The sequence below is a fragment of the Myotis myotis genome, unplaced genomic scaffold (genome assembly GCF_014108235.1).
Source record: "Myotis myotis isolate mMyoMyo1 unplaced genomic scaffold, mMyoMyo1.p scaffold_m19_p_11, whole genome shotgun sequence".
Classification (NCBI taxonomy): Eukaryota; Metazoa; Chordata; class Mammalia; order Chiroptera; family Vespertilionidae; genus Myotis; species Myotis myotis.
Genome location: NW_023416315.1, coordinates 42,341,842 through 42,365,693, shown reverse-complemented (window position 1 = coordinate 42,365,693; position 23,852 = coordinate 42,341,842). Strand labels below are relative to the sequence as shown.

General features: G+C 38.1%; 1 protein-coding gene and 1 pseudogene across 4 annotated transcripts in view; both read left to right on the top strand.

The window, feature by feature from the left end:
• Nucleotides 1–4,771: 4,771 nt before the first annotated feature.
• The window catches only part of DMTF1 (cyclin D binding myb like transcription factor 1), a 47,692-nt gene continuing 28,611 nt past the window's right edge, over nt 4,772–23,852 (top strand). For 2 of the 4 annotated variants that reach the window (XM_036328322.1, XM_036328320.1), the window contains exons 1-4: nt 4,772–4,913; nt 16,212–16,318; nt 18,002–18,118; nt 19,817–19,939. In XM_036328322.1, coding sequence (XP_036184215.1) covers nt 18,010–18,118; nt 19,817–19,939 — 232 coding nt within the window. In that variant the 5' untranslated portion in view covers nt 4,772–4,913; nt 16,212–16,318; nt 18,002–18,009. The remainder of the gene's footprint in view (nt 4,914–16,211; nt 16,319–18,001; nt 18,119–19,816; nt 19,940–23,852) is intronic. The other 2 variants (XM_036328324.1, XM_036328323.1) reach the window with 1 other exon arrangement.
• LOC118666264 lies at nt 13,556–15,337 on the top strand (annotated as a pseudogene).

The following is a 23,852-nucleotide window of genomic DNA, read 5'->3' as shown; positions in this document are numbered from 1 at the left end:
ATAATATAAAATACCTCATGCACTCCCTAGGCACACATTGACTTAGTAGTGAAGTAGGAATAACCTAGAAGTCTAACCGCAGAAAGTTGATCTAGGATTCAAATTATGTTATGGATAGTCTTGCAATGTTATGCAAGTCACAGATATGCAAGTGTTATTAAAAGATTTACTTTTAATTATTAATGAACATCCTAGCAAACACCAATCTATCCTATCTATGAGATTTTTTTGTTTTTTATTTCACATATAAGGGAAATCATACAGTATACATGTTTCTCTGTCTGACTTGCTTCACTTATTATAATACCCTCTAAGTGTATCCATTTTGTAGCAAATGGCAAAATTTTTATGGCTGCATAATATTCCATTTTACCTATATACCACATCCTCTTGATTTTCATCCATTGATAACACTTAGGTTGTTTAGGTTTTTTCCATTATCTTGGCTATTGTAAATAATGTTGCAATGAACATTTGAGTGCATATATCTTTTCAAGTTAGTGTTTTTGTGTTTTCATATAAAGACCCAAAAGTGGAATTGCTGGATCCTATGGTAGTTCTATTTTAGTATTTTTGAGGAACTCCATACTGGGGTTTTTTTTATTTTTAATATTTGTATTGATTTTTGGAGAGGGAGAAAGAGACATCATTGTGAGAGTGAACTGCCTCCTACATGCTCCCCAATGGAAATTAAGTCCAAAATCCAAGTGCCCTGACCAGGAATTAAACCAGCTACCCTTCAGTACATCCAACCAACTGAGCCACACCATGCAGGATTATAAAAAAAAAAAGACAAGAATTAGCAAGTGTTGGTGAAGATGTGGAGAAAAGGGAACACTTGTGTTCTGTTGGTGGGAATGTAAATTGGTACAGCCACTATGGAAAACAGTATGGTTCAAGACAGTGATCCAATTTCATTCTTTTGCATGTGACTGTCCAATTTTCCCAACACCATTTATTGAAGAGACTGTCCTTTCCCGAGTGTATAGTCTTGGCTCCTTTGTAATAAATTAGTTGACTATATATGCATGAGTTTATAGAGTTATGTGTTTTTATGCAAATACCATACTGTTTGAATTGCTACAGTTTTCTATCATTTGACGTGAGGGAGCATGATGCATACAGCTTTGTTCCTTCTTTTAAAGATTGCTTTGTCTCTTTGGGGTATTTTGTGGTTCCATACAAATTTTAGAAAGTGTTTGTTCTATTTCTGTGAAGAATGCCATTAGAATTTTGATAGGGATTGCATTAAGTCTGTATATTGTTTGGGTAGTATGGACATTTTTATAATATTTATTCTTCCAGTTCATGAGTGCAGAATATCTTCCAATTTATTTGTGCTTTCTTCAATTTCTTTAATTACTGCTTTATAGTTTTCAATGTACAGGTCTTTCACTTCCTTGGTTAAATTTATTCCTAGGTGCTTTTATGCTTTTTAATTCAATTGTAAATGGGATTTTCTTCTACGTTTTTATTAGTGTATAGAAATGCAACAGATTTTTGTGTATTGATTTTGTATTGTGCAACATTACTGAATATGTTAATTAGCTCTAAGGTTTTTTTTATGGCGTCTTTAGGATGAATAAAAGTGGTGAAAGTGGGTATCCTTCTCTTGTTCCTGATCTCAGAGGAAAAGCTTTTAGCCTTTCACCATTGAGTATGATGTTAGCTGTTGGCCTGTCATATATGGCCTTTATTAAGTTGAGGTACATTTCCTGTATACCCACTTAGTTTTTATCATAAAGTTTAATTTACTTTTTAAATTATGTATTAAACCAATATTAAAATACACTTGTCCTTCTCAAGGAAATATGAACTGTCCTTGGGTGACGGCAATTATGAAACTCACCAGGAAGGGAGAATTAAGAGGATGCACTTGACTTTTTTAGGGAATTAACAGCTGAGTACAGGCTGACCTAAGATTGTACAGAATAGAATGGGCAGCCAGACTATAATTTAAATATCACTCTCTATGCCATAGTGAAAATAATCCTATATGGTTATGCTTTATGAAAAATGTGGCTAATTAGGAATCACTTCCTCATAAATGTTAATAATTTTATATATGTGATTATTTCATTACAACTGCTCTTTGAATAGCTTAATTGCTTTTCTGGGTCAGAAATTTACTAGTTTCCATTTTAAAGTGCTTAAAACATGTCAGGCTCTATGCAAAGCATGTTGAATTCATTATTCTGGGAGATAAATTTTGTTGTTACATTTTTCAAAAGCAAATGAAGCTTTAGAGAAGTAAAATGTCATACTCACTACTAAGCCATGAAATCAAGATTCACAATCAGGTCTGATTCCAACATCAATACCACAACTCTATCCTGACTCATGGTTTTGCTTACATATATATTACTTTTGTACTCATTTAAAACTGAATTATATATGTCATAACTACAGTAGGATGCAGAAAGTACCACAAATTGGTAATAAAGTTAGATGCAATAAATTGCTGCTTCTGGCATTTATTTTTGAAAGTTAGGCAAACATGTCCATCTTCCATTTCAGTGGTTCTCAACCTTCTGGCCCTTTAAATACAGTTCCTCATGTTGTGACCCAACCATAAAATTATTTTCGTTGCTACTTCATAACTATAATGTTGCTACTGTTATGAATCGTAATGTAAATATCTGATATGCAGGATGGTCTTAGGCGACCCCTGTGAAAGGGTCGTTCAACCGCCAAAGGGGTCGCGACCCACAGGTTGAGAACCGCTGGTTTAAACTGTGAAAACTGGTTGTAACACTTTGTTTTCATTATAAAAAGACTTGCCAGAGTGTATTTTGTGCGGTTCAGAAGGGTAGTCCAGATCATAGGCTCTAGAGCTGAGGCTTCCATTCCAACTCTACCACGTATTTGCTGTGTGCCCTGGGACACATTCCTTCACTTCTTCCTGGTTCCTATCTAAAACGGGATTCATTAGTCATAACTGTACATACACATTTTGTGCTTGCAAATACTAAATGAGTGTAATGCATGTAAAGCATTGAATTGACACATAAGCTCTCAAAAAAATGTTGGCTCCCGTTGTTCAAATTCCGTCTTTTTTAAGCTCTTTCATACTTCTTTTTCAAGATAGTCTTTTCAAAGAGTAGTTTAAGATCCACTATAAAATTGGGGGGGGGGAGATATTGAGGGGAAAGTATAGATATTTTCTATATACTTATCCCCCCCCCACAAACACCCACCACCGTCGCATGTATAGCCTCCCCCATTATCAACATTCAGCACCAAAGTGGTACATTTGTTACAAACCATGAGCCCACACTGACCCATCATTAACACCCAAGTCCATAGTTTACATTAGGGTTCCTCATTGGTATGGTACATTCTATGGGTTTTGATAAATGCACAATGACATGTATTTACCATTATTGATCATAGGGAATCACTGCACTGCCCTGAAAATCCTGTGCGCGTTACCTGCTCCTCTGTCCAGCCCCAAACTCCCGCAACTGTTGGTCTTTTCACTATCTCCATAGTTTTGCCTTCTCAGAAGGTCATATAGTTGGAATTATACAGAAACTTCTTTCACTTCGTAATATGCATTGAAAGTTTCTCCAAGTCTTTTCATAATTTGATAGCTTTTTTTAAAAAAAAAAAAGAGAAGCATTAATATTCCCTTGTATAAATGTACCACCGTTTATGAATTTACCTACTGAAGCACATTATGGTTGCGCTCAAGTTTTGGAAATTATGAATAAAGTTGCTGTAAATATCTGTGTGCAGGTTGTTTGGTGGACATAACATTACAACTCCTTTGTGCAAACAGCAAGAAGTGTGATTGCTGGACTATATGGTAAGAACATGTTTTCATTTCACAAGAAACTGCCCAAGTGTCATTCCTGATGGCCCTTCATTTGACTTTTACAACTGACAGCGACTCCATCCCCACTGTGACCATGCAGCGTGCGTCTGCACACAACTGTTGGATGCCATTATTTCAGTGAAGTCTAACTTTTAAGCTCCTACACTCCCAGTCGATAAGGGAGAGCAGAGTACAATAAAGCTAGTTTGATAAACAAGTAAAATGAGGTCAGAATCATCAGGGCAGTAACAGGGTTCAAAACACACAATCTTTCGATTTTTCCAAAGCCTCGGAACTCTAAAACAAAAATCCTTGCCTGGGTCTCACGAAGTTTCTTAAAGACTGGCCTGGGGGCGGGGCCGACTATGCGTCTTCTGTGAGATTTAGGGGGAAAGCCGTGCTTTCAGACGAGCGGCGTCTTCCTACACCCAGACGGGATACATGTCCCCACTAATTGCAACAGACGTCCCAACAGGTGACATCTGCTGTAAGCGCCTACGCCGGCAAAGCGCCTACTGCCAAGCCGACCAAATGGGAAGATCAGACACCCAATTTCAGGTTTTCTTCTGCACTCAGACCCCGCTTCCAAGCCGTCCCGACCTGCAGCTTCCTCCGCTCCGAGCCCCGCAGAATGATGAAACTGGGCCTGCGCGCGGGGCCCAACTTTCTCCGAAACCAGAAGGGCCACAGTTGCACACAAAAAGTGGGGGGGGGGGGGAGCTCCATTGCCTCCATTATATCAGCAGCAGCGAGATAATCCGCACGGAGTTTTTCCTAGTATGACGACAGGAAGAGAACAGCCGACCATGGACCTGGTCTGCAACTCCAACAAACCCGGGACCTTTTTTCGCGCGCCCACTTTGCCGGAAGTGACGTAGCACCTGGCTCGCAGGGCCCGCCCGAGGAAAGGGAGAGCGGGCGGGGGGAGCGGGCGGGGGCTTAGGGGCGGGGTGCGGCCGTAGCTCCGTTTCCGGTGGCTCGTCGCGCTCGCTTACTCCAGCTGTAGCCACTCTTGCCCGTGGCTGCTTCCTCCATCCTGGTATTTTTTGGAGCCTTCATCCTGGTTCTTCCAAAGTGCCCGGACCCAAAACAGGAAGTAAGTGCGATGGAACCTTCAGGTCCCAACCGCCGCCAGGGCCGCTCCGCCCAGTGGAGCCTGTCCGGCCCCCTTGCTGCCCGCCTGCTCCCGCCGGCCGGCGCCAGCTGCCGGCCCCCGGGCACCGCGGGCGGGGTGGGAGCCGGGCCTTGGTGACGCTGGAGCTGCCGTCCCCGCACGCTCAGGCCGGGGCCTCCCTCTCGGGGCCGGGCCTGTGGCGGCGACTCCGGCTGCAGAGGAGAGTCACCAGCAGCCGCCGAGGCACCGCGGCGACCCGGCAGGGGCGGAAAATGGCGGCGGCTTCGGAGGAGCTAAATGGCGCCGGGACCCCTGGGGGTGGGGTGGGCCGGGATCTGCGGAGGGAATTGGGCCCGGGGATGCGGAGAGTCGGGAAGCCTTCCTTGTATCTGTGGTGCTCGCCTTTCTGTCTTTTTGTTGTGGTTGGTACCTTTTCGTTTGTAGGATTGGGAGGCTCAATGAAGAGGTGGGTCTCGCCCCACCCCCCTGATTTTTCCTTTTTCACCCCGTTTGCGTCTTAGATGTCTCTTCCCGTCTTTTTGGACTCACTCTCGCTCGCCTCTCCGTGGCCCGGCCCGAGGGGATCGGGGTTCCGACTGTCTCTGTCGGCCGGAGTCCCCTTCTTTTGAAAAGGGGAGGCGTGGGCCGGGTGACGGGCAGACGGTCCGAACCGACCGGAGAACCGTGCGATGCCTCGGCAAGTAGCAATTGTCAGCATCTGCCAAGGTCCGAGGGAGGGTTTGAATTTCTTTTCATGGCATGTGTCCTTTGAAATAGACGTGGGGTGTCTCTTGAGGGACATGGGGTGTTTTTAGCCCGGTCTCCGGCGTAGGTCCGAGAGGGGTCCCGGTGCCTGTCTGGGCGGCGGAATGAATGGGGATAGAGCAGGTGTTTTTAGAGCAAAAGCATTCGGTGTCGACGACGGGAGGGCGATGATGCTACGAAGCGGGCCCAGGACCCCCGGCCTGTCCCCGATTGAATTTGGGGATCGGTGTGGGGCGGTTTTCCTGACTCGATTCGTGGTCAGGTACCTCCCCCCGACAGCGGGCGAGGCTTGGTGTCGGAGCAGCCAGCACAGTGCGTGGTGCCCGGCATTGCCGTCTCAGCCGCGTTGTACGCGCAGAATAACAACATTTGGGGTTTTTTTTTCCCCTCCGTTTGGAATTTTTGTCTTTTACTAATAATGATACCTTTCATTATTGAGAGACAGTTAACCACTTAACTGTTTTTAAGTTTTGGTCCAAGTGAGAAAATATTCTTCCATTGTGTTGCAAATTTTTACAAACAGAATCTTTTTTTTTTTTTTTTCAGTTGAGGACTTTCATATTTTTTCATTGCTTGAGATTGCTTTCTGAATGAGCTGGTTTTTACATTTGTGTTTCAAATAACCGTGCGTTATTATTATTTTTTCGTCATTTGAGTAATTTACCAGCACTTCCATGTTTGAAGACTGTGGTGATAGTACACCGAAGAGGGTAGCTTTTTACTATGACGGTGTAGTGGGGATAAAATTCTATTACATTAGGTTAAGATTTAGGAAAACATGAGAGTTGTGTTTCTTAATGTTACGAAAATGGTCAGACTGAATGTTTTTAAGAATAAAAACAGGCTGGTGTGAGATCAAACATTTTCCTTTTTTCTGAAAAAGGCAGTCCTTGTTACAGTTTTGGGGAAAGTACATTTCATGTTTTGTGGTGATTTTATCTGATTATTTTAACTCCCATATATACTAGGTGCTTTTATTTGCCACCGAACTCTTTTTTTTTTTTTTTTTTTTTTTTTTTTTTTACTATTTTAGTTGATAGGCTCACCCAAAATGTGATTTTGGGGGCTGATCTAGACCTGCATATTCTGCATGAATCTCTTTAATTGATTGCAGTTGAGCTAGATGGTGGAGCCAAAATGCTATTGCTCTGTCTTCATCAACAGTTAATCAGCAAGTACTGGGCATTGCATGCATACTTAGATTTTTTTTTTTTAAGATGGAGCAAGGTTACCTCATTTCACTTCAAGGCAGCAGGAGAGATAACTGTATGTATTTGTAAGGTTAAGTGTTACTAGTTAGTATTGAAATAAGAACAGCAAAACTAGTCCTTCCCATATAATGCTTATCTTTCTTTTTTTTAAATATATTTTTATTGATTTTAGAGAGGAAGAGAGAGAGAGAGAAATAGAACCATCAATGATGAGAGAATCATTGATCGGCTGCCTCCTGCACGCCCCCAACTGGGGATGGAGCCTGCAACCCGGGCATGTGCCCTTGACCGGAATAGAACCTGGGACCCTTCAGTCTGCAGGCCGGCGCTCTATCCACTGAGCCAAACCAGCCAGGAGTGATGCTTATCTTTCTGCTCACTTTCTCTCTCTAAAGTCTATAGACCTTAATTTTTATTAATGATGTAATAAATTTTTTCTGAAAATAACAACTTGTTATTTTGAACAGTTGCTTTTGTCCTGCACCTTGAAGTACATTGGCTTACGTTAACACTTGTGAAGATGAATAAGACAATGTGAAACAAATGTCCTTAGAGATTCACAACCTGGCACATAAATGTTAAAATATTGAGGGGGTTGGGAAGTGTTTTGAAAGTATGTGTTGCAGAGACATCAAACCTTTAGGACAGCAATAAAGTTTAGGAAGAGTTCCACTTTTTAAAATATTATATAGAGAGGCTGCCTTCTTAAAATTGAGTTTTCTTTTAATATTCAGTTTCCTCTTATCACCATCACTTTTAGCACTTTATTTTCCCATCTAAAAAACAATAAAGAATTCCCTAATTATTCTGAATGCTTTGCAATTTCAGCTCCACATCTTTTTCTATCCCTAAATGATATGAAATGACCTGAGAAAGTGATCAGTCTGTTGCTGTGTTAAATATAAAATAGATAGTTATGAAATGTTGTATGTAGTGTTTGTTTGCATTCATATCATTTCTCCCTCTTTTTTCATGTTTTTTTTTCCTTTTATGAAGAGAATTTTTGTAATGGAAATTACAAATAGGTTTTGTTTATGCTTTGATTCTATAAAGGTAAACAATAAATTTAAATAAAAGAAAGAACCTGTTTATGAAGTTTGCTTTTTTTTTTACATTTGTGGATAGATAGCCCATTCTGTGACTGGATACCAGAAAGAAGTTGTCAGGAAAAAGTACACTGAAGAGCCCTTTGTGAATAATTTTGTTTGTTTGTTTGAAATGTTACCCTCTCCCCCCCCCCCTTTTTTTTTGGTTATGTACGTTGTTGTGTTGCCTGGCATTTTTTCAAGCACCAGGTTGTCAAAGCTAATCTTTATTTACTATCAGGTGTTGTGTAACAACAGGAAAATGCTCATTAAGTTTATGTATTTATTGCCTATGAGTATTTTAGTGTCTGTAGAGGAAATGCATTTTAAAAATTAACTTCTGTATAAATCAAGACTATAGTGATAATTTGATGTATTAATTTTAAAGATCTTTTGATGCTGCTTTGCATCAAGTGCTCAGTGTAAATGGATGAAATCTTAAAATGCAGTCAAGTACATGTTATAAACTCTTAAGTCATGCACTGGGTGAAAAATAACATTTTTGGTTTTTAATAAGCAATAAGATTTTATTGCCAAACCAGATATAAAATGCTATAAAATTACATTACTTGTAATACTATCAAGTAATTCTCTTAAATAATGATACTATTTCCAATCGTTGATAATTGAAATCAACATCTTAAGCAATTAAAGTATATTATAATAAACTCCATTAACATCTTTATTGATTATATGGCATACAGTCATATTTTGCCATCTTAAAACCAAGCTATCATGAGCATTAATTAGGTACCTTAATTCAGTATGTTTTATGTTCATTTATAGCTCTGCTTCTCAAACTTCCACAAAGTACACAGAAGAGCAAATCCCTTGGGGCCCAGGACCATAGCCCAAAGCATTCAACTTCAAGTATGGCATGTCCCCTATTCCTATCTTGAATAAAATCAATATTCAAGATTTATTTTGTGGTTTTGTCTTTTTTTTTTTTACACCCCTCTATGTAAATGTGTTCAGGATATAGGAATTTATCTGTTCTCTTTCAAAATAAAAATACCTTAAAACACATCTTTTAGATTATTATACATTATTAAGGAAATCACCTTTCAAACATTTCCTAAGGAATCTATAATATTAAAAGCGTGATATGCTAATTAGACCAGACAGCTGAACGACCTTCCAGACTGACCTTCCGGACGAAACTGGGGCTGCAAGGGCCGAGCCCCTTGCACGAATTTCGTGCATCGGGCCTCTAGTTCATTATATGCAATGATAGGTATGATGATGGTCAATATGGAGTCTTTATAATAGCAAGATCTCAAACAAAAATGTTCATTAATAGGTTAATGGTTAGGTAAATTGAGATGCTTTGTATTCATTAAAAATGCTGTGACAGAGTAAGTAGTAATATTGGAAAATGTTCCTAATGCAAAAAAAATTATAAAAGATGTGACAATAGTATCTCATTGTAAAAAAATTTTTTAAATAGGCATGTTAATATATGAATAAAAGACGGGTGATCATCACAGGAAAGTTACAGGAGTAATTTGTGCTAATATATTGGGTCAGAAAAAGACATCTGAAAATTAAATGGGTCCTTACTGTCTTATTAGTTGAAATATGTCCAAAACTGTGTTTTAGCTAGTGGTTTTTAATTCTTACCTCATCAGTAAAATTCTAGTGCTATATATTCTGTAGCTTGCTTGATTTCCCCTTATGAAAGTATCTAAGAGTGAATTTTTTTCATACCATGTAGCCTTAGCCTGTTTTTCAATCCTATCTAATAAAGAGGGAATATGCAAATTGTCACAAAGATGGCGGCGCCCAGTCCCCAGAGCCCCGAGGGGTGGTCCGGCCCCTCCTTGCACCTGCCGCTGGAGTCCCACAGTCCTTTCAGCCCAGCTGGGGGGTGGCAAGCGCACAGTGCGGCCAGACCTGCCCTCAGTCCCGCAGCCGCCCAGGGCCGGCCTGAGGTGCAGGCAAACCTCGGATGTCAGCTACCCAGCTGCCCAGGGCTGCCTGAGGCTTGCGCTGCTGGCAGTAGCAGCAGTAGAGGTGTGATGGGGGCGTTGCCTTCCTCTGATCGCTGGGTCGCCTCCTGCCCCTAATGGCTCCCGGACTGTGAGAGGGGGCAGGTGGGCTGAGGGACCCCTCCCACCCCCATCCAGTGCATGAATTTTCATGCATCGGTCCTCTAGTGTAGAATAAATTCCAAGCACCTAGGGTTAGTAAAATTTCTGTGCTTCTCATGATCTTCACTAATAGAATCTACCCTTGTACTTGTACTGTGCTTGGGAACTGATTGATACAAATTTATCTACAGAACTAATCCCAAAGCTAGGAAGAAGTGTCACTTTTTTTGGTTCTAGTTTTTAGAAGATATATGTCACTTAATTGCCTAGAAAATCAGAATAATTAATATAGGTGGAGATACATAAAGTAATCCATTGAATAAAAGCTTTACATCATACTGTAATAGAGTAGGATGAAGGATTCATTTCTTTAATTCTGTGTTAAATAACATATCCAAGAGTTCTTTTTGTTCTACATTAAGTAGTGTCATCTTGTTCATTGGATGTTATAAAAGTTTACATTTCTCATTTAAATGCGAATATATGTAAATACTCCATTGTAAATGTTTTGTACCATATTTCAGTTATTTCCTTGATTTTATTAGGGTATTTTTTTCTGTTTAATATAGCCACCAAATGAGAGAAACATGACCAGAATGCCATTTCACCAGTTAAAATGACTATTACCTTTTTTCTCTTTTATTTCTAGTTAGTGTAAAAATAGCACATGTGGTATAACTATAACTCAGTGACAGAGAAAGGAAGATCTAAATGGACTGGTGGTGTGTACTTATTTGCCCCAAAGAGGACCAAAAATTTTATTACAGATTTGGAGATCTTCCTGACATACTTCCCTGATAAATCAAATGGGAAACAGTCCAGTTTCGTGTATAATGAATTAGAATAAAGGCAAAGGCATTAAAATACTCAACTTTGTACCTTACTATCTTAAATCAGTTTATTCACCCAACATTTCTCAGTCACTCTGGTCGAATCAGAATGGCAGATATGCTCTTCTAAATAACATCTGTCTTGCCGAAACCGGTTTGGCTCAGTGGATAGAGCGTCGGCCTGTGGACTGAGGGGTCCCAGGTTCGATTCCGGTCAGGGGCATGTACCTGGGTTGCAGGCACATCCCCAGTAGGAGATGTGCAGGAGGCAGCTGATCGATGATTCTCTCTCATCGATGTTTCTGACTCTCTGTCTCTCTCCCTTCCTCTCTGTAAAAAATCAATAAAATATATTTTAAAAAATAAAAATAAAAAAATAAATAACATCTGTCTTGACATTATGGTAGCTAGTATTCTCTCTCCCTACTTACCTTGAAAGCTAAACCCCGTAAAAGACCTGTTTGTATTGTCTTCCCTACTTCCAATTATCTGTGTATTCCAATATGGCTTCTGTCTCCACTACCTGAAACTGCTTACCTTAAGGTCACCAGTGTCCTTCATATTGCCAGATCAGATAGTCATCCTCAAAGCAGTCCTATTTAACACAGTTGACTACTTGATGCTCCTTGAAAAACACTCATGTGCCTCTTAGCACCTGTTAGTTTTGGTTTTAAGAATTTTGTTGATTTTTAGAGAGGGAAGGGATAAGGGCCTCTTATGCCCCCAATCTTGATACCCGGACATGTGCTCTCACTGGGAATCAAACCAGCAAACTTTTGATGCATTGGACGTCACCCAGCCAACTGAGACACATTGGCCAGGGCATCACACCTATTAGTTTTCATCCTATACTACTGGTTGGTCCTTTTCAGACTCCTTTGTTTGTTTATGCATCACTTGACTTCCAACTGTTAGAGTGTTCCAGAATTGGAAGCTAGACTGTCTTCTCTAACCTCTCTAGGTGATCTTTAAAACAATTTGGATCCCTCTAACTCACATTTATAGGTCTAATTCACACCTGTTGAATTCCAGCTTCCAACTATCAACTTGACATCTTCATTTGGATGCCTCATATCTTTAATACTAACAGTAATAAAAATATTTAATGAAATATATTCTTAGAGTCTCCAAACTCACTCAGCTGTTTAAGCCAAAAGCCTAAGAATCTTTTTTCAATCCTTTATTGTTGAAAGTATTACATGTCTCCTTTTTCCCCACTGACCTTCCCCCCCCCCACTCCCCCCTAAGAATCATCTTTGAAATAGCTCCCATTCTTTTTATCTTCATTCAGCAAATTCTATCAACACTGCCTCCAAATTATATCTTCTGTCCAGCCTCCTTTCAAATCAAGTCCCACCTTAAGAACTTTGCTATTAATCAGTTGGTTGGCTTATAGTCACATGCTTGCAAGGGATGTCTCTTCAAGTAATGTAGCATCTCAGCATCAAGCCGCCATAGCTTAAAACAGTGTGAGCATCTGTGCATTATCTCTATTTTGTGCATCCGTTAGCAAGGTGTGTCCTAAGGAGTTAAAAAGCCCAAGAGCTGGTTAGGCTGTTGACACTTAGTGTAACACTGGACATTCTTAAGTGTACAAGCATACACCGGAGGTATTGCAGATTCCGTTTCAGACCACTGCGGCACAGGAAGGCACACATTTTATTTTCCCAGTGTATATAAAGGTTATGTTTATACTTGACTGCAAAAGTATGCACCAATCAAATTGCTCAACATAGTTGCTACAAACCTTCAATTGTTTTTAAAAAAATGTCTGCGGTGCACAATAAAACAAGGTATGCCTGTATTTGGTATGATTTGGTAGATTATTTTTTGGGTCTGGGAAAGCGCAAAAAATTTTTTCCTGTAAATTAATGGTAGGTAATTGCTTTGCTTTAACCATTTCACCTTACTAAAGATTTCATGGGAACCTTCTGTTTTCCAATAGCAGGTATAACGGTGCCTTCTTTCATCTAGCTATTTCATACTCCTTTTTCCTTGTATTACTTTCTCACCATGTCTTCTCTAATCTACCTTTGTGTGTTTTTTTCCCCCTAAAGCTTTAGATTAACTTGGGTCCCAAGATGACTTTCATTAAATGCTCAACCAGTAACCATTTTGTACCTATCAAATGAGCAGTTGTGCTCTTTTTGCTTTGTAGTTCCTTTTTAAATAAAAATACTGTCAAGGTTACCAGAAACAGAGTTTATACCTCAGTGATTGGGATATAAATTTGTGCAACCTTTCTGGAAAATAGATCGTAATGTGATTTTGGTGTTCATTTATTTTTTTAAATTAATAATTTTCACTAATTACTATTTAAGAAAATAGAGTATGTAATAAATGTTTCAGTATGTTTTAAGGAAATGAAAAATTGGGAACAACATAAATGTCCAGTGATAGGGTAATTGTTAAATAATATATTTTTTTATACAGTGAAAGTTTTTTTTTGTTTGTTTGGTTTTTTTGTTTGTTTTTTTTTTAAATATATTTTATTGATTTTTTACAGAGAGGAAGGGAGAGAGATAGAGAGTTAGAAACATCGATGAGAGAGAATCATCGATCAGCTGCCTCCTGCACATCTCCTACTGGGGATGTGCCCGCAACCAAGGTACATGCCCTTGACCGGAATCGAACCTGGGACCTCTCAGTCCGCAGGCCGACGCTCTATCCACTGAGCCAAACCGGTTTCGGCTACAGTGAAAGTTTTAAATGATACAGGAAACTTCAGTTAAATCTTAACCATGGTTTCCTTCATACTTTTCAATATGAATGAACTCCAAATAGCAGGATATAAAATTGCTTATCCACTGTAGTCTTGTCTCTCACACCCACACACCAAAGACAGTGAACTCTGGTTTTGGTAAGTTTATAGATGATTTTAGCTTTTTTAAAACATTTCTATTTTTCCATTTTCTGCAGTAGGTATTACTTACAAACCAGCTTTAAAAAATATTTAATGGATTCAGAAATAAGGACAGCATGAAATATAATAGCTGACTGAAGATTTCTCTAGCAGGATCTGTACCTTTTTCACTGCTGACTTATTTATGTACAGCAATTCTCATATATAACTATCCCCTTTGAACCTCAACTCCTGCTGTGCTTTTGAACTTTTGGTTGACCCTTTGGGATAAAGATGAGAAGCCTATTATTGAAAGAAACCTTTAAAAAACCAATTAATTTCCCTAATTTCTCTGTTAGCTGTCTGCTCCATAGCTCCTGTTGATTAGGTCCAGAGGACCACTCGTCACAGGCTCTGTGACATGTCAGTGATGGCTGAGTGTCAGACGAAGTGGGCTGTGGATCTGAGAAACACCACAGGGAGTAATGATTCCATATTTGACCCAAGCATGCTGGAAAAGATGATGTGGTCTAAAGGAAAGAGTTTAGGGTCTTAAGAGCAAGGAGCCACAGGTCATATTAAAGTTCAAGTTAAAAATAACCACCTGGATTGCTCATCAGGATGATTTTAACCAGCTTTTGGCTGAATTGAACACTTGCCATGGACTGGAAACAGCATGCTGACTCCTCAGACAACAAGGAAAAGAAATCTTCCAGCCTTGAAGAAAAGTCCCGAATCTCCAAAAACCCATGTTCATTATAAGAAATTCACAAAAGGGAAGGATCTGTCATCTCCGAGCAAAACAGATCTTGACTGCATTTTTGGGAAAAGACAGAGTAAGAAGATTCCTAAGGATGATTCCAGTCCTGCTACTCCAGATGGGAATGAAACCTCCACTATGACAAGTGCCTTAACCATCCAGGAGTACTTTGCCAAGCAGCTGGCAGAGCTAAAGAACAAGCCACAGGTCATGGCTGCAGAGCCTTATGTTTCAGAGACAAAAGGGGAAAGGAAAGAAAGGCAAAAGATAAATGTGGAAAATTACACCCAACTCAGAACTAAGAAAAAAAGAGACCAAGTTGAGCAGCGGGTTAGAGACCCTTATTGGGATGAGAATTACGACACTTCTACTGAGGGTGGAGAGGGTTGTGTGTCCTAATTAATGACCAGGTCTTACCACCAAAGCCCAAAGAAGAGAAGAAAAATGACAAAAGCAAGTTGAGGCAGCAGTGGATGCCACACAAGATGAAGCACCAGTGAAAAAGAAGAAAGGCTCCAAATAAATTATCTTGAGCCAGGACCTTCCAACCACTCAGATGTCAGGCACACATCTTGGCCTAGTGTCAGAACAGAGTTCACCCAAGAGAGTTTGTGCACATCTTTTAACATGCCCGTGGATTGCTGAGTCTCACCCTTTCACCACATTTTCCCCAAATCATATTCCCAGAAGAACTTTTAAATATTCTAAGTCATGGCTGTCATAAACAAATTTCTTTGTAGACTATTAAAAAATTAAAAAAAATATTTCAGGTTTTGTAAGTTTCATACTGCATTGAAAAGCTTGCTTGTAATTTACCTTTTCCAGCCTGAGTATTTGGGATTCCCCCCCCCCCCCCCCCCGCCCCATACACACACACACACACACACACAGATTCCTAGACAGGATTGTTCACAGGTATTATATATTTTTAATGCTTCAAGATGAAATAGGTATTATGTAAAGAATGGTTTAGTTGTTACTATTTTTTAATTTCTATAAGAGTTTATTTGAGCCAAACTTATAACATATGCTGGGAGCAAGATCTCAAATGCTACCTGGTGTTAATTGTTATAAAGGAAAGATACTGGTCAGATTTATGGTACTGTATTAGTTGATGTACACTCTGGGTCATGTTATATGTACCTAGTCCAGTGATGGCGAACCTATGACACGTGTCAGAGGTGACACTCGAACTCATTTTTTTGGTTGATTTTTCTTTGTTAAATGGCATTTGAATATATAAAATAAATATCAAAAATATAAGTCTTTGTTTTACTATGGTTGCAAATATCAAAAAATTTCTATATGTGACACGGCACCAGAGTTAAGTTAGGGTTTTTCAAAATGCTGACACGCCGAGCTCAAAAGGTTCGCCATCACCGACTAGTCTGTAATTCATAGAACCACTAACAGTTAAACCTATTTTTTCCAAGAATGTTTGACTGCCTGATGAGGGACAAATGGGTTGAGAAGCTGCCTTTGAATTAACTCAGTGGGCATCAGAATCTCATCATTTTTGCCCTTCACTGGGAATACTTTTAGAGGCTGATTTCCTAAAGGTCTAAGAATTCTGGTTTTGTCATTTTTCTAGTTGACCTAACACATGAGGCTAGTGTCATCAGCATACTGCTAGCACACAAGTGTAGTTACAAGACTTATTGTGTAATGCTGTTATTTTTTCATTGTTGCATCTATAGGAGCATGGGGGAAAAACAGTCTGGATAACATGAAAGTGATGCTGGTGGCTAAGGGAAAGCGACTTGATTCTGTGGGAAGGGATATAGCTGATTCATCTGTTTTCTAGGTAAGCCTGCCTTTGTTCCAAGGACCTCACCTCATGACTGCAAATTTAATCATAACTAGATCATGATTTCCACTTTAATATGGGAATGGCATCTTTACCATTGTAAAATGAATGATATCCTTTTAAAACAGTAATTTGTATAATAAAACTTTAGTGAATCTCACTGGGTCTTCACCATGTAAATGTTAGTAGATCCTAAGTTGTTCTGCCTGGGGTAAGTGCATAGTGTAAATGGTAAATACATGAACACACTAATAATATCCTGTGTATAAAAGCCAAATAATGTGTGAATCATTTAGTGTACATCAAAGCTTATGTCCCCTTTCTTATGATAATTGGTAAAAAGTACATGGACAAGACCAAAATTGAGTATTGAGGCAAGAACTTCATTAAATATTATTATAAGGTAAGCCTGAAGAGTTCAACTCGGCTATTGATAAAAATTCAATAAAATTCCCCCTGTCAAGCATGAATACTATATTCTAAGGTTGATCAGTCTGTCTGCACAAAAGGAAAATATTATATGTGTGAAATAGCAGTTTAAACAAAAACAGTTCTCTATTTCAGAAGAAGGCATGGCTCCATCTCTGTTAGAAAAGCAGTTTGATCAATGATGGATGTATGCACTTGTTTAATATTAATGGAAAAAAAACTTTAAAAGAATTATTTAGTGTTCCTACCTGTCAGATAATAACAGAGCTTAATTACTTGTAAAAAATGTTTTGGAGAAGTAATTCTTAGATTAAGATAAAAGCTTTAATGAATTTTCTATTAATTACTTGTAAAAAATGTTTTGGAGAAGTAATTCTTAGATTAAGATAAAAGCTTTAATGAATTTTGTACTAAAGAATCAGAAGTTAAGTACATTTAAATATATCACAAAGCTGTCAATAAAAAATAACTAAAAAGTGGTGAGATTTGCCCTGACTGGTTTTTCTCAGTGGGTAGAGCATCGGCCTGTGGACTGAAGGGTCCCAGGTTCGATTCCGGTCAAGGGCATGTACGTTGGTTGTGGGCACATCCCCAGTGGGAGGTGTGCAGGAGGCACTGATCGATGTTTCTCTCTCATCGATGTTTCTGACTCTCTGTCCCTCTCCCTTCCTCTCTGTAAAAAAATCAATAAAATATATATTTTTAAAAATAAATAAAAAGTGGTGAGATTTGCTGACATGACAACTTTAATTGCATGTGGTAAAAACATTTCTTTAAAAAGTGAATACTGTAGGTTTTTAATCATAACAGTCAATTCTTATAGATTATTATATCTAATTCTACTTTTTAATTGATTTTTTCAGAGAGAGAGGAAGGGAAAGAGAAACATCGATGTGAGAGAACAACATTGATTGGCTGCCTCCTGCACACCCCCTACTGGGGGGGATCGACCCTGCAACCCAGGCATGTTGAATACTGGGTATTGAACGGGTTACCTTTTAAGTGCTCAGGGCAATGCCCAGCCAGCTGAGCCACACCACCAGAGCTATATCTAATTCTAAATAATGGTTATAAACTTTTGAAAAACGGTTTGAAATCTGAACTGGCATTGCAGTTTCACATAAAGAACACTGTAGGCAGATACAAAGTGTGGGGGTTTTGCAGGGGGAGATGGGGAAATTAGAGGGCTACTTTAAGTTCATATTTGGAAATAATTTTTTTAATCCTAATCTGAAATATGTCCTTGTACAGATTTGAGTATGAGCACAGTTGAAGAGGATTCTGACACAGTAACAGTAGAAACTGTGAACTCTGTAACTTTGACTCGGGACACAGACGGGAACCTCATTCTTCATTGCCCTCAGAATGGTAGGAGAACTTGCAGGCATAATTGTGAATCTTTCTGGATTTCTCGATTTTATGTCACCTTTGATCTCTGTTATCCATCTGGGCGGTTTAGGTCAGGACCGTAGGAAAGGAGGTTATCTCTTTGATTCGTGAATTAATCTTAATTTTTATATTTTAAAAATATCCCTTGGTATACTTTCTAATTTACCATGAATTTTAACTTTTATGAGTAGCTGTTTTATTAGTAAAAATCTGTTGAGCCTCCTAAGATAATGATGGATTAACTTCCTCACCAAGAGTATATGTGGTACATTAGAATATATAGGTATAGTCATGCCAATAAAATAAATGAACATTTTTTGCTAGAACCTGTGTTAGAGAATTTTATGTAACTCACTAAGATTTACTGTGATCATGTGTAATGACTCAAGATTCAACAGCCTTGGGGTTTGTGATTTTTCTCTACCTATTTCTTGTGTATAATTTATTGTTTCTTTTGCTTTAAGTTCATCTTTGCTCAACCTAAATTTTGTCTTCTCTTTTCACTCCATACTTAATCCCTAGGTTATGTCATTCAAATTTTCTGTTTTAACTACCACCTACGTATTAAAATGATTCAAACTTCTGACTATTATGAATTGTCCGTTTCTCAGAGGCACCTTTTAATGTCACATGTGTCAAACTGAATTCTTTCACAGAATCCCCCAACCTGGTTCTTTTTTCCTTTCTCAATCAATTTCATTTGTTTTAGTATCCTAGATCATAAATACAGGTAGGAATAATCCTCTCATCTCCCACACTCATTCTATCATGAAGATTTGTTGATAGAATTGTTTCTTAAATCAATTCCCTCCTCTCTTCTCAAGTCCTCCTTTCTTATTTCAATTTCTCACCTGGGTGGCTCTAACAGCCTTTAACCAGTTTCCTACCTCTATTCTTTTAAACTACAAAGACATTGATCATGATACTCAACAGTGTAAGAAGGTATTTCAAGCGTACAATGGCTTTTAGAATAATTTGGCACATAGCCTCCCATCATCTCATCTTTCCTTTCAGACTCACTTTTGCCACATTTCACTTATCCATGTTCCAGCAGTTCATGACTTGTTTTTTACTTTCCTAACATACCTGAAGCTTTTCATATCTCAGTGTCACTGCATATATTACTCCAGCTGCCAATAATACTCATTTTCCTCTGGCTCTGTTCATATTAAAGACATCTTCTCCAGGAAACCTCCCTTCACTTCTAGTCTAAATTAAATGCCTCTCCTCTTTGCTCATATCAGCCTCTTCATAGCTCTTATTACACTATTTTGAAATTGTTAGTTTAGTCATCTCCACTATACTGTGAGCTCCTTGACAGTCAGGGTGTCTCTCGTTCTTTTCCAAGCACTTAGCACATTGTAGGCACTCAGTAAATATTTGTGAGTGAATTGTCTTTACATATAAAATATTTAGAAAGCCAGATAGTTGACAGCACAAAAGTGTGAAGTTCAAAAAGTGGCACCTTTGTCATAGTTCCTTGTCATAAGAATAAAAACGTAGGTACTGCAGTAGACACTTAGAAGGCAATATTGTTTGGAATCCCACTTGTACAACTGGACTTAGTTAACTGAGCAAATCAGTAAGAAGATTGTTTTACAGTCATTACTTGAAGATTTTGTGTTTTCCTCATTGTTTTGAACGTTTTGAGATTTTTGTTTTGTTTTGTTTCATCAGAAGCTGATGAAATAGACTCAGAAGATAGTACTGAACCTCTGCATAAAAGGCTTTGTTTGTCTTCTGAGGATGATCAGAGTATTGATGATTCTGCTCCTTGCATATCAGTTGTTGCACTTCCACGTAAGTCACTGTTTAAAAGCAGAGTTTTCTTTTAAAATCAAATTTTAGCTTGCAAGAGATTTAGTTGTCATTTGAAGGTAGACTTAAACCCATTATTTTCTCTTCATTTCATCAAAAACCCTCTTTTTAATTCACACATAATAAGTGCTTATATGTTCCAGGAGTGATTATAAATACTTTTACATATATTGTCTAATTTAATCTTTTTTTTATTATTGCCCCCTCACTGCCACCCCAACCAGGAGCCTTTTTAAGCATTTTTTTTTCCTGATCAAGCTTTCCCCCACAAACTTTTTTTAATGTGCTGTCTGTATGTTCTTGCTTTGTTAATAAAGAGTATAAAATTTTTTTCACACTGGAAGTTATATAGGAGTCTGATTAGTTTTTCTCACTAAGGTTTTAACATGTTTAAATTTCAAGATCATTTAGAGTAGACTGGATTCTAAGGAGGTATCATATTTCAGGTACTGTTGGCAAAAGACTACAACACAACAACTATAACGTTAGATTATATTTCTAATTTGTTTAGCAAAAAATAGGAAATCCTGAAAAAAAATGGAGGACCCAGGGTAAGATGGAGGGCATAGTCCTCGCCCTTTCACACACATTATATAACAATGTATAATCTTGGAAACACATGATAGTATATATTTAAAAAAGAACTTCTAAGCAAGTCATTTTTAAAGAGAAGAATTACCAAAACACATAGTAGGTTATTGTAAAAAAATATGTTGAACACCTTTTGTTAAATAAATAAACAAGCTAAATAATATCCAAAAAAAAAAAATAGGAAATCTTGTTGAAATGTGGTGTCCCCACAAAGCCCAGATAGGTTTCTTAGTCCATGCTGATGGGGTTGGGACACAAGGCTCTTGTACATAAAGGAGAGTCTTGCCATATCTGAGAACTTTCCTTTTGCACTCAGCATCAAGCAAAATCACATCTTTATCCAGCGAGGAAAAACTGAAACTAGGTTTTCATTGTGGAAAATCATGTTTTCACAAATAGGTAAATACCCTGTATTTCGAGTTTAGTTGCTTGTTAAATTTACAGAAAAGAAACCCTTTTATGTCAGTTTGCTGTGAGACTTTATTAATACAGTATTAATGTTCATGTTGCTAATATTGCTTCCAGTTGTGACTATACAAACAATCTATTTATAATTAAATTAAATGATCTAATTAAGTGATCTTTCCTCCTAATGATAATTCATATGATTTTTTTAAATTCCTAATTTGACTGTCATTATGTTGTGATTCCGCTTTAAAACTTGATTAACCTATATGTACTACAGACATAATCCTATATAGACATTTTCTAAACTACAATTATTTTTATTCAGCTATAAGTGATATGTTACATTATATTAGTTACAAGTGTACAACATAATGCTTTGGTATATTCATATATTGTGAAATGATCACAATAAGACTAGTTAGCCGAAACCGGTTTGGCTCAGTGGATGGAGCGTCGGCCTGCAGACTGAGGGGTCCCAGGTTCGATTCTGGTCGGGGGCATGTACCTGGGTTGCGGGCACATCCCCAGTAGGAGATGTGCAGGAGGCAGCTGATCGATGTTTCTCTCTCATCGATGTTTCTAACTCTCTATCTCTCTCCCTTCCTCTCTGTAAAAAATCAATAAAATATATTTAAAAAAAAAAAAAAAGACTAGTTAACATCCATCACCATATATAGTTACAGAATTTTTTTTGTGTGGTGAGAACTTTTAAGATCTGCTCTCTTAACAACTTTCAAATATACAGTATAGTATTATTAACTTGTTAATTCATTAGAGTGCCTTTATCATAATTGTAGGTTCAAACTATACTTGATATTTTGTTCTATTTTATGGTGTTAATCTGAATTGGATGTTATAAAATACATGAGCTACTTGATATTGAGTCATAGCCTATCATGTACACAGGGAATTCTGGAGGCTAATATTTACAATAAGACTGAATTCATGAAAAACAGGCTTGAAGTATTTACATGTTTCCTGTATTTGTAAAGCGTATGTTGATAAATCAAGTTAGTAAAGTTTCTATATTTTAAAAAAAGTCACAAAAAAGCATGAAGTCCTGTATATCTTGGACTGCTTGAGTGAGCAAGTCATTTGCTGGACTTAGTGGAGGTGAATATTTTTAAAGATTTAACTTAAAATTCAATTTTTAAATTCATATTTTCTTTACATGCTTTATAAAACTGATAAAATTTATCTTCTGAGTCTTAAAAGTCCTCTTAATTTTCATAGTAATCATTCTAGACCACTAATTGACCACTTATTTTTGCAGTCATCTACCACCACATTCACTCCATTCCCTATTCATAGTTATAACTCTTGGTGATTACTCATTCGGATGATTGTTGCAATATCTTAGCCTCCTATTCTTTTTGTTCTTCACACTGCCTTTTCTCTACCATTACCACTTTTGTTGCTACCTATTAACTAGAGTCCATCTGTTTTCTGTTTCAGATTTTGCTTTCCTACCACAACTTCCAATGTTTCCAGCTTACTTCCTCTAATACTCTTACACTCCTATGATCCTTTGCCTCACTGGCACCCATTAATCTTACCACTTTTTCTTTGTTTCTTCTCCACTTAGTATCCTGTTTCCTCCTTACCCAATTTCACTTTCGTGATTAGTCATTGTAATCACTGTCTTGAATTGCCATCAGGTCTTTTTTTCCTTCCTTCACTTATTTGTTCTTTGGTGAAACCACAACCTTGGTTAAATTTATCTGCCCACTTATGTGTCTATACCTGATGGGAGAAAAACAACACAGGCAAACTGACTGATCCCACTTGAAACTCATCATCATTATCTTGGAAGTGGGCTCATGATGTTGCCTGCCAGTCACACCATACATACTTCACCATAATTTTCTTTATCCCACTCTGACATAACTGTTTCATATATCCCGAAACCTCAGATACTTTCTCCATCTTCGTTACTCTCAACTGATAACCTTGCTTACTACTTTACTGAGAAAATTGAAGTAGCCAGAAAATAATTTCTACAAGTTTTCATTTCCACAGATACACACCTATAAGTATCTACGTCCATATATTCTATCTTTTCTCTTAGCTAAGGCCAGCCAGCTCTTCATTTTATTAGATCCTATCCCTTTGCCTACTCACTGACATTGTTACAACAATTCTTGATAGTCTCTTTTGAAACATCAATTTTTGCTTCTCTAGCATTGTTCCCTTTAGCATTGTAAACGTATTATAATACTTTAAAAAGTCTTATTAGCCCACTTCTGTCTCCCATCCAATTTCTCTCCTTCCCTTAAGAGGAAAGTACCTTGAAATAATTGCCTCCATTTCTTCTTCCATTCTTCCTTCAGCCCACGCCAGTCAGGCTTTTACCTGTCTCGCTTTACCAAAACTGTTCTTTTTTCCCCCGTCTTTGTCTTGCTTGATCTATCCACAGTTTTTGACAATGTTTATCACTCCCTCTTCCCCACTTAACATTTTGTCATGTGGGTCCCAGGGAACACGTTTTTCTAGTTTTCCTCTGCATTTCTGCCCATGTTCTCAGTCTCCTATGCTGACTTGTCCACATCTCCCAAACCTCTAAATGTGGCCTGCCCCAGGACTCAGTTCTTAGACTGCTTCTGTTTCCTGTTTTCACTCCCTAGAACTAATGATTTAAAATTCTATCTCTGGTGATGTCTCCATATTTATTCTAGTCCAGACTTCTTTTAACTCTAGATGTTTAGTACGTATCTCAAACTAATATGTTTAAAACTGAATTCCTAAAACTTCCTAAATTTCGAAATTTGCTTCTACAATCTTCCCTGTCTCATTCTTGGCAGGTACATTTTTTCCATTTGCTGACATTAAAAAAACCTACCTGTAATATCATCTTTGACTTTTCCATTTCTCTCATGTTTGGTTTATCTGCAAATTC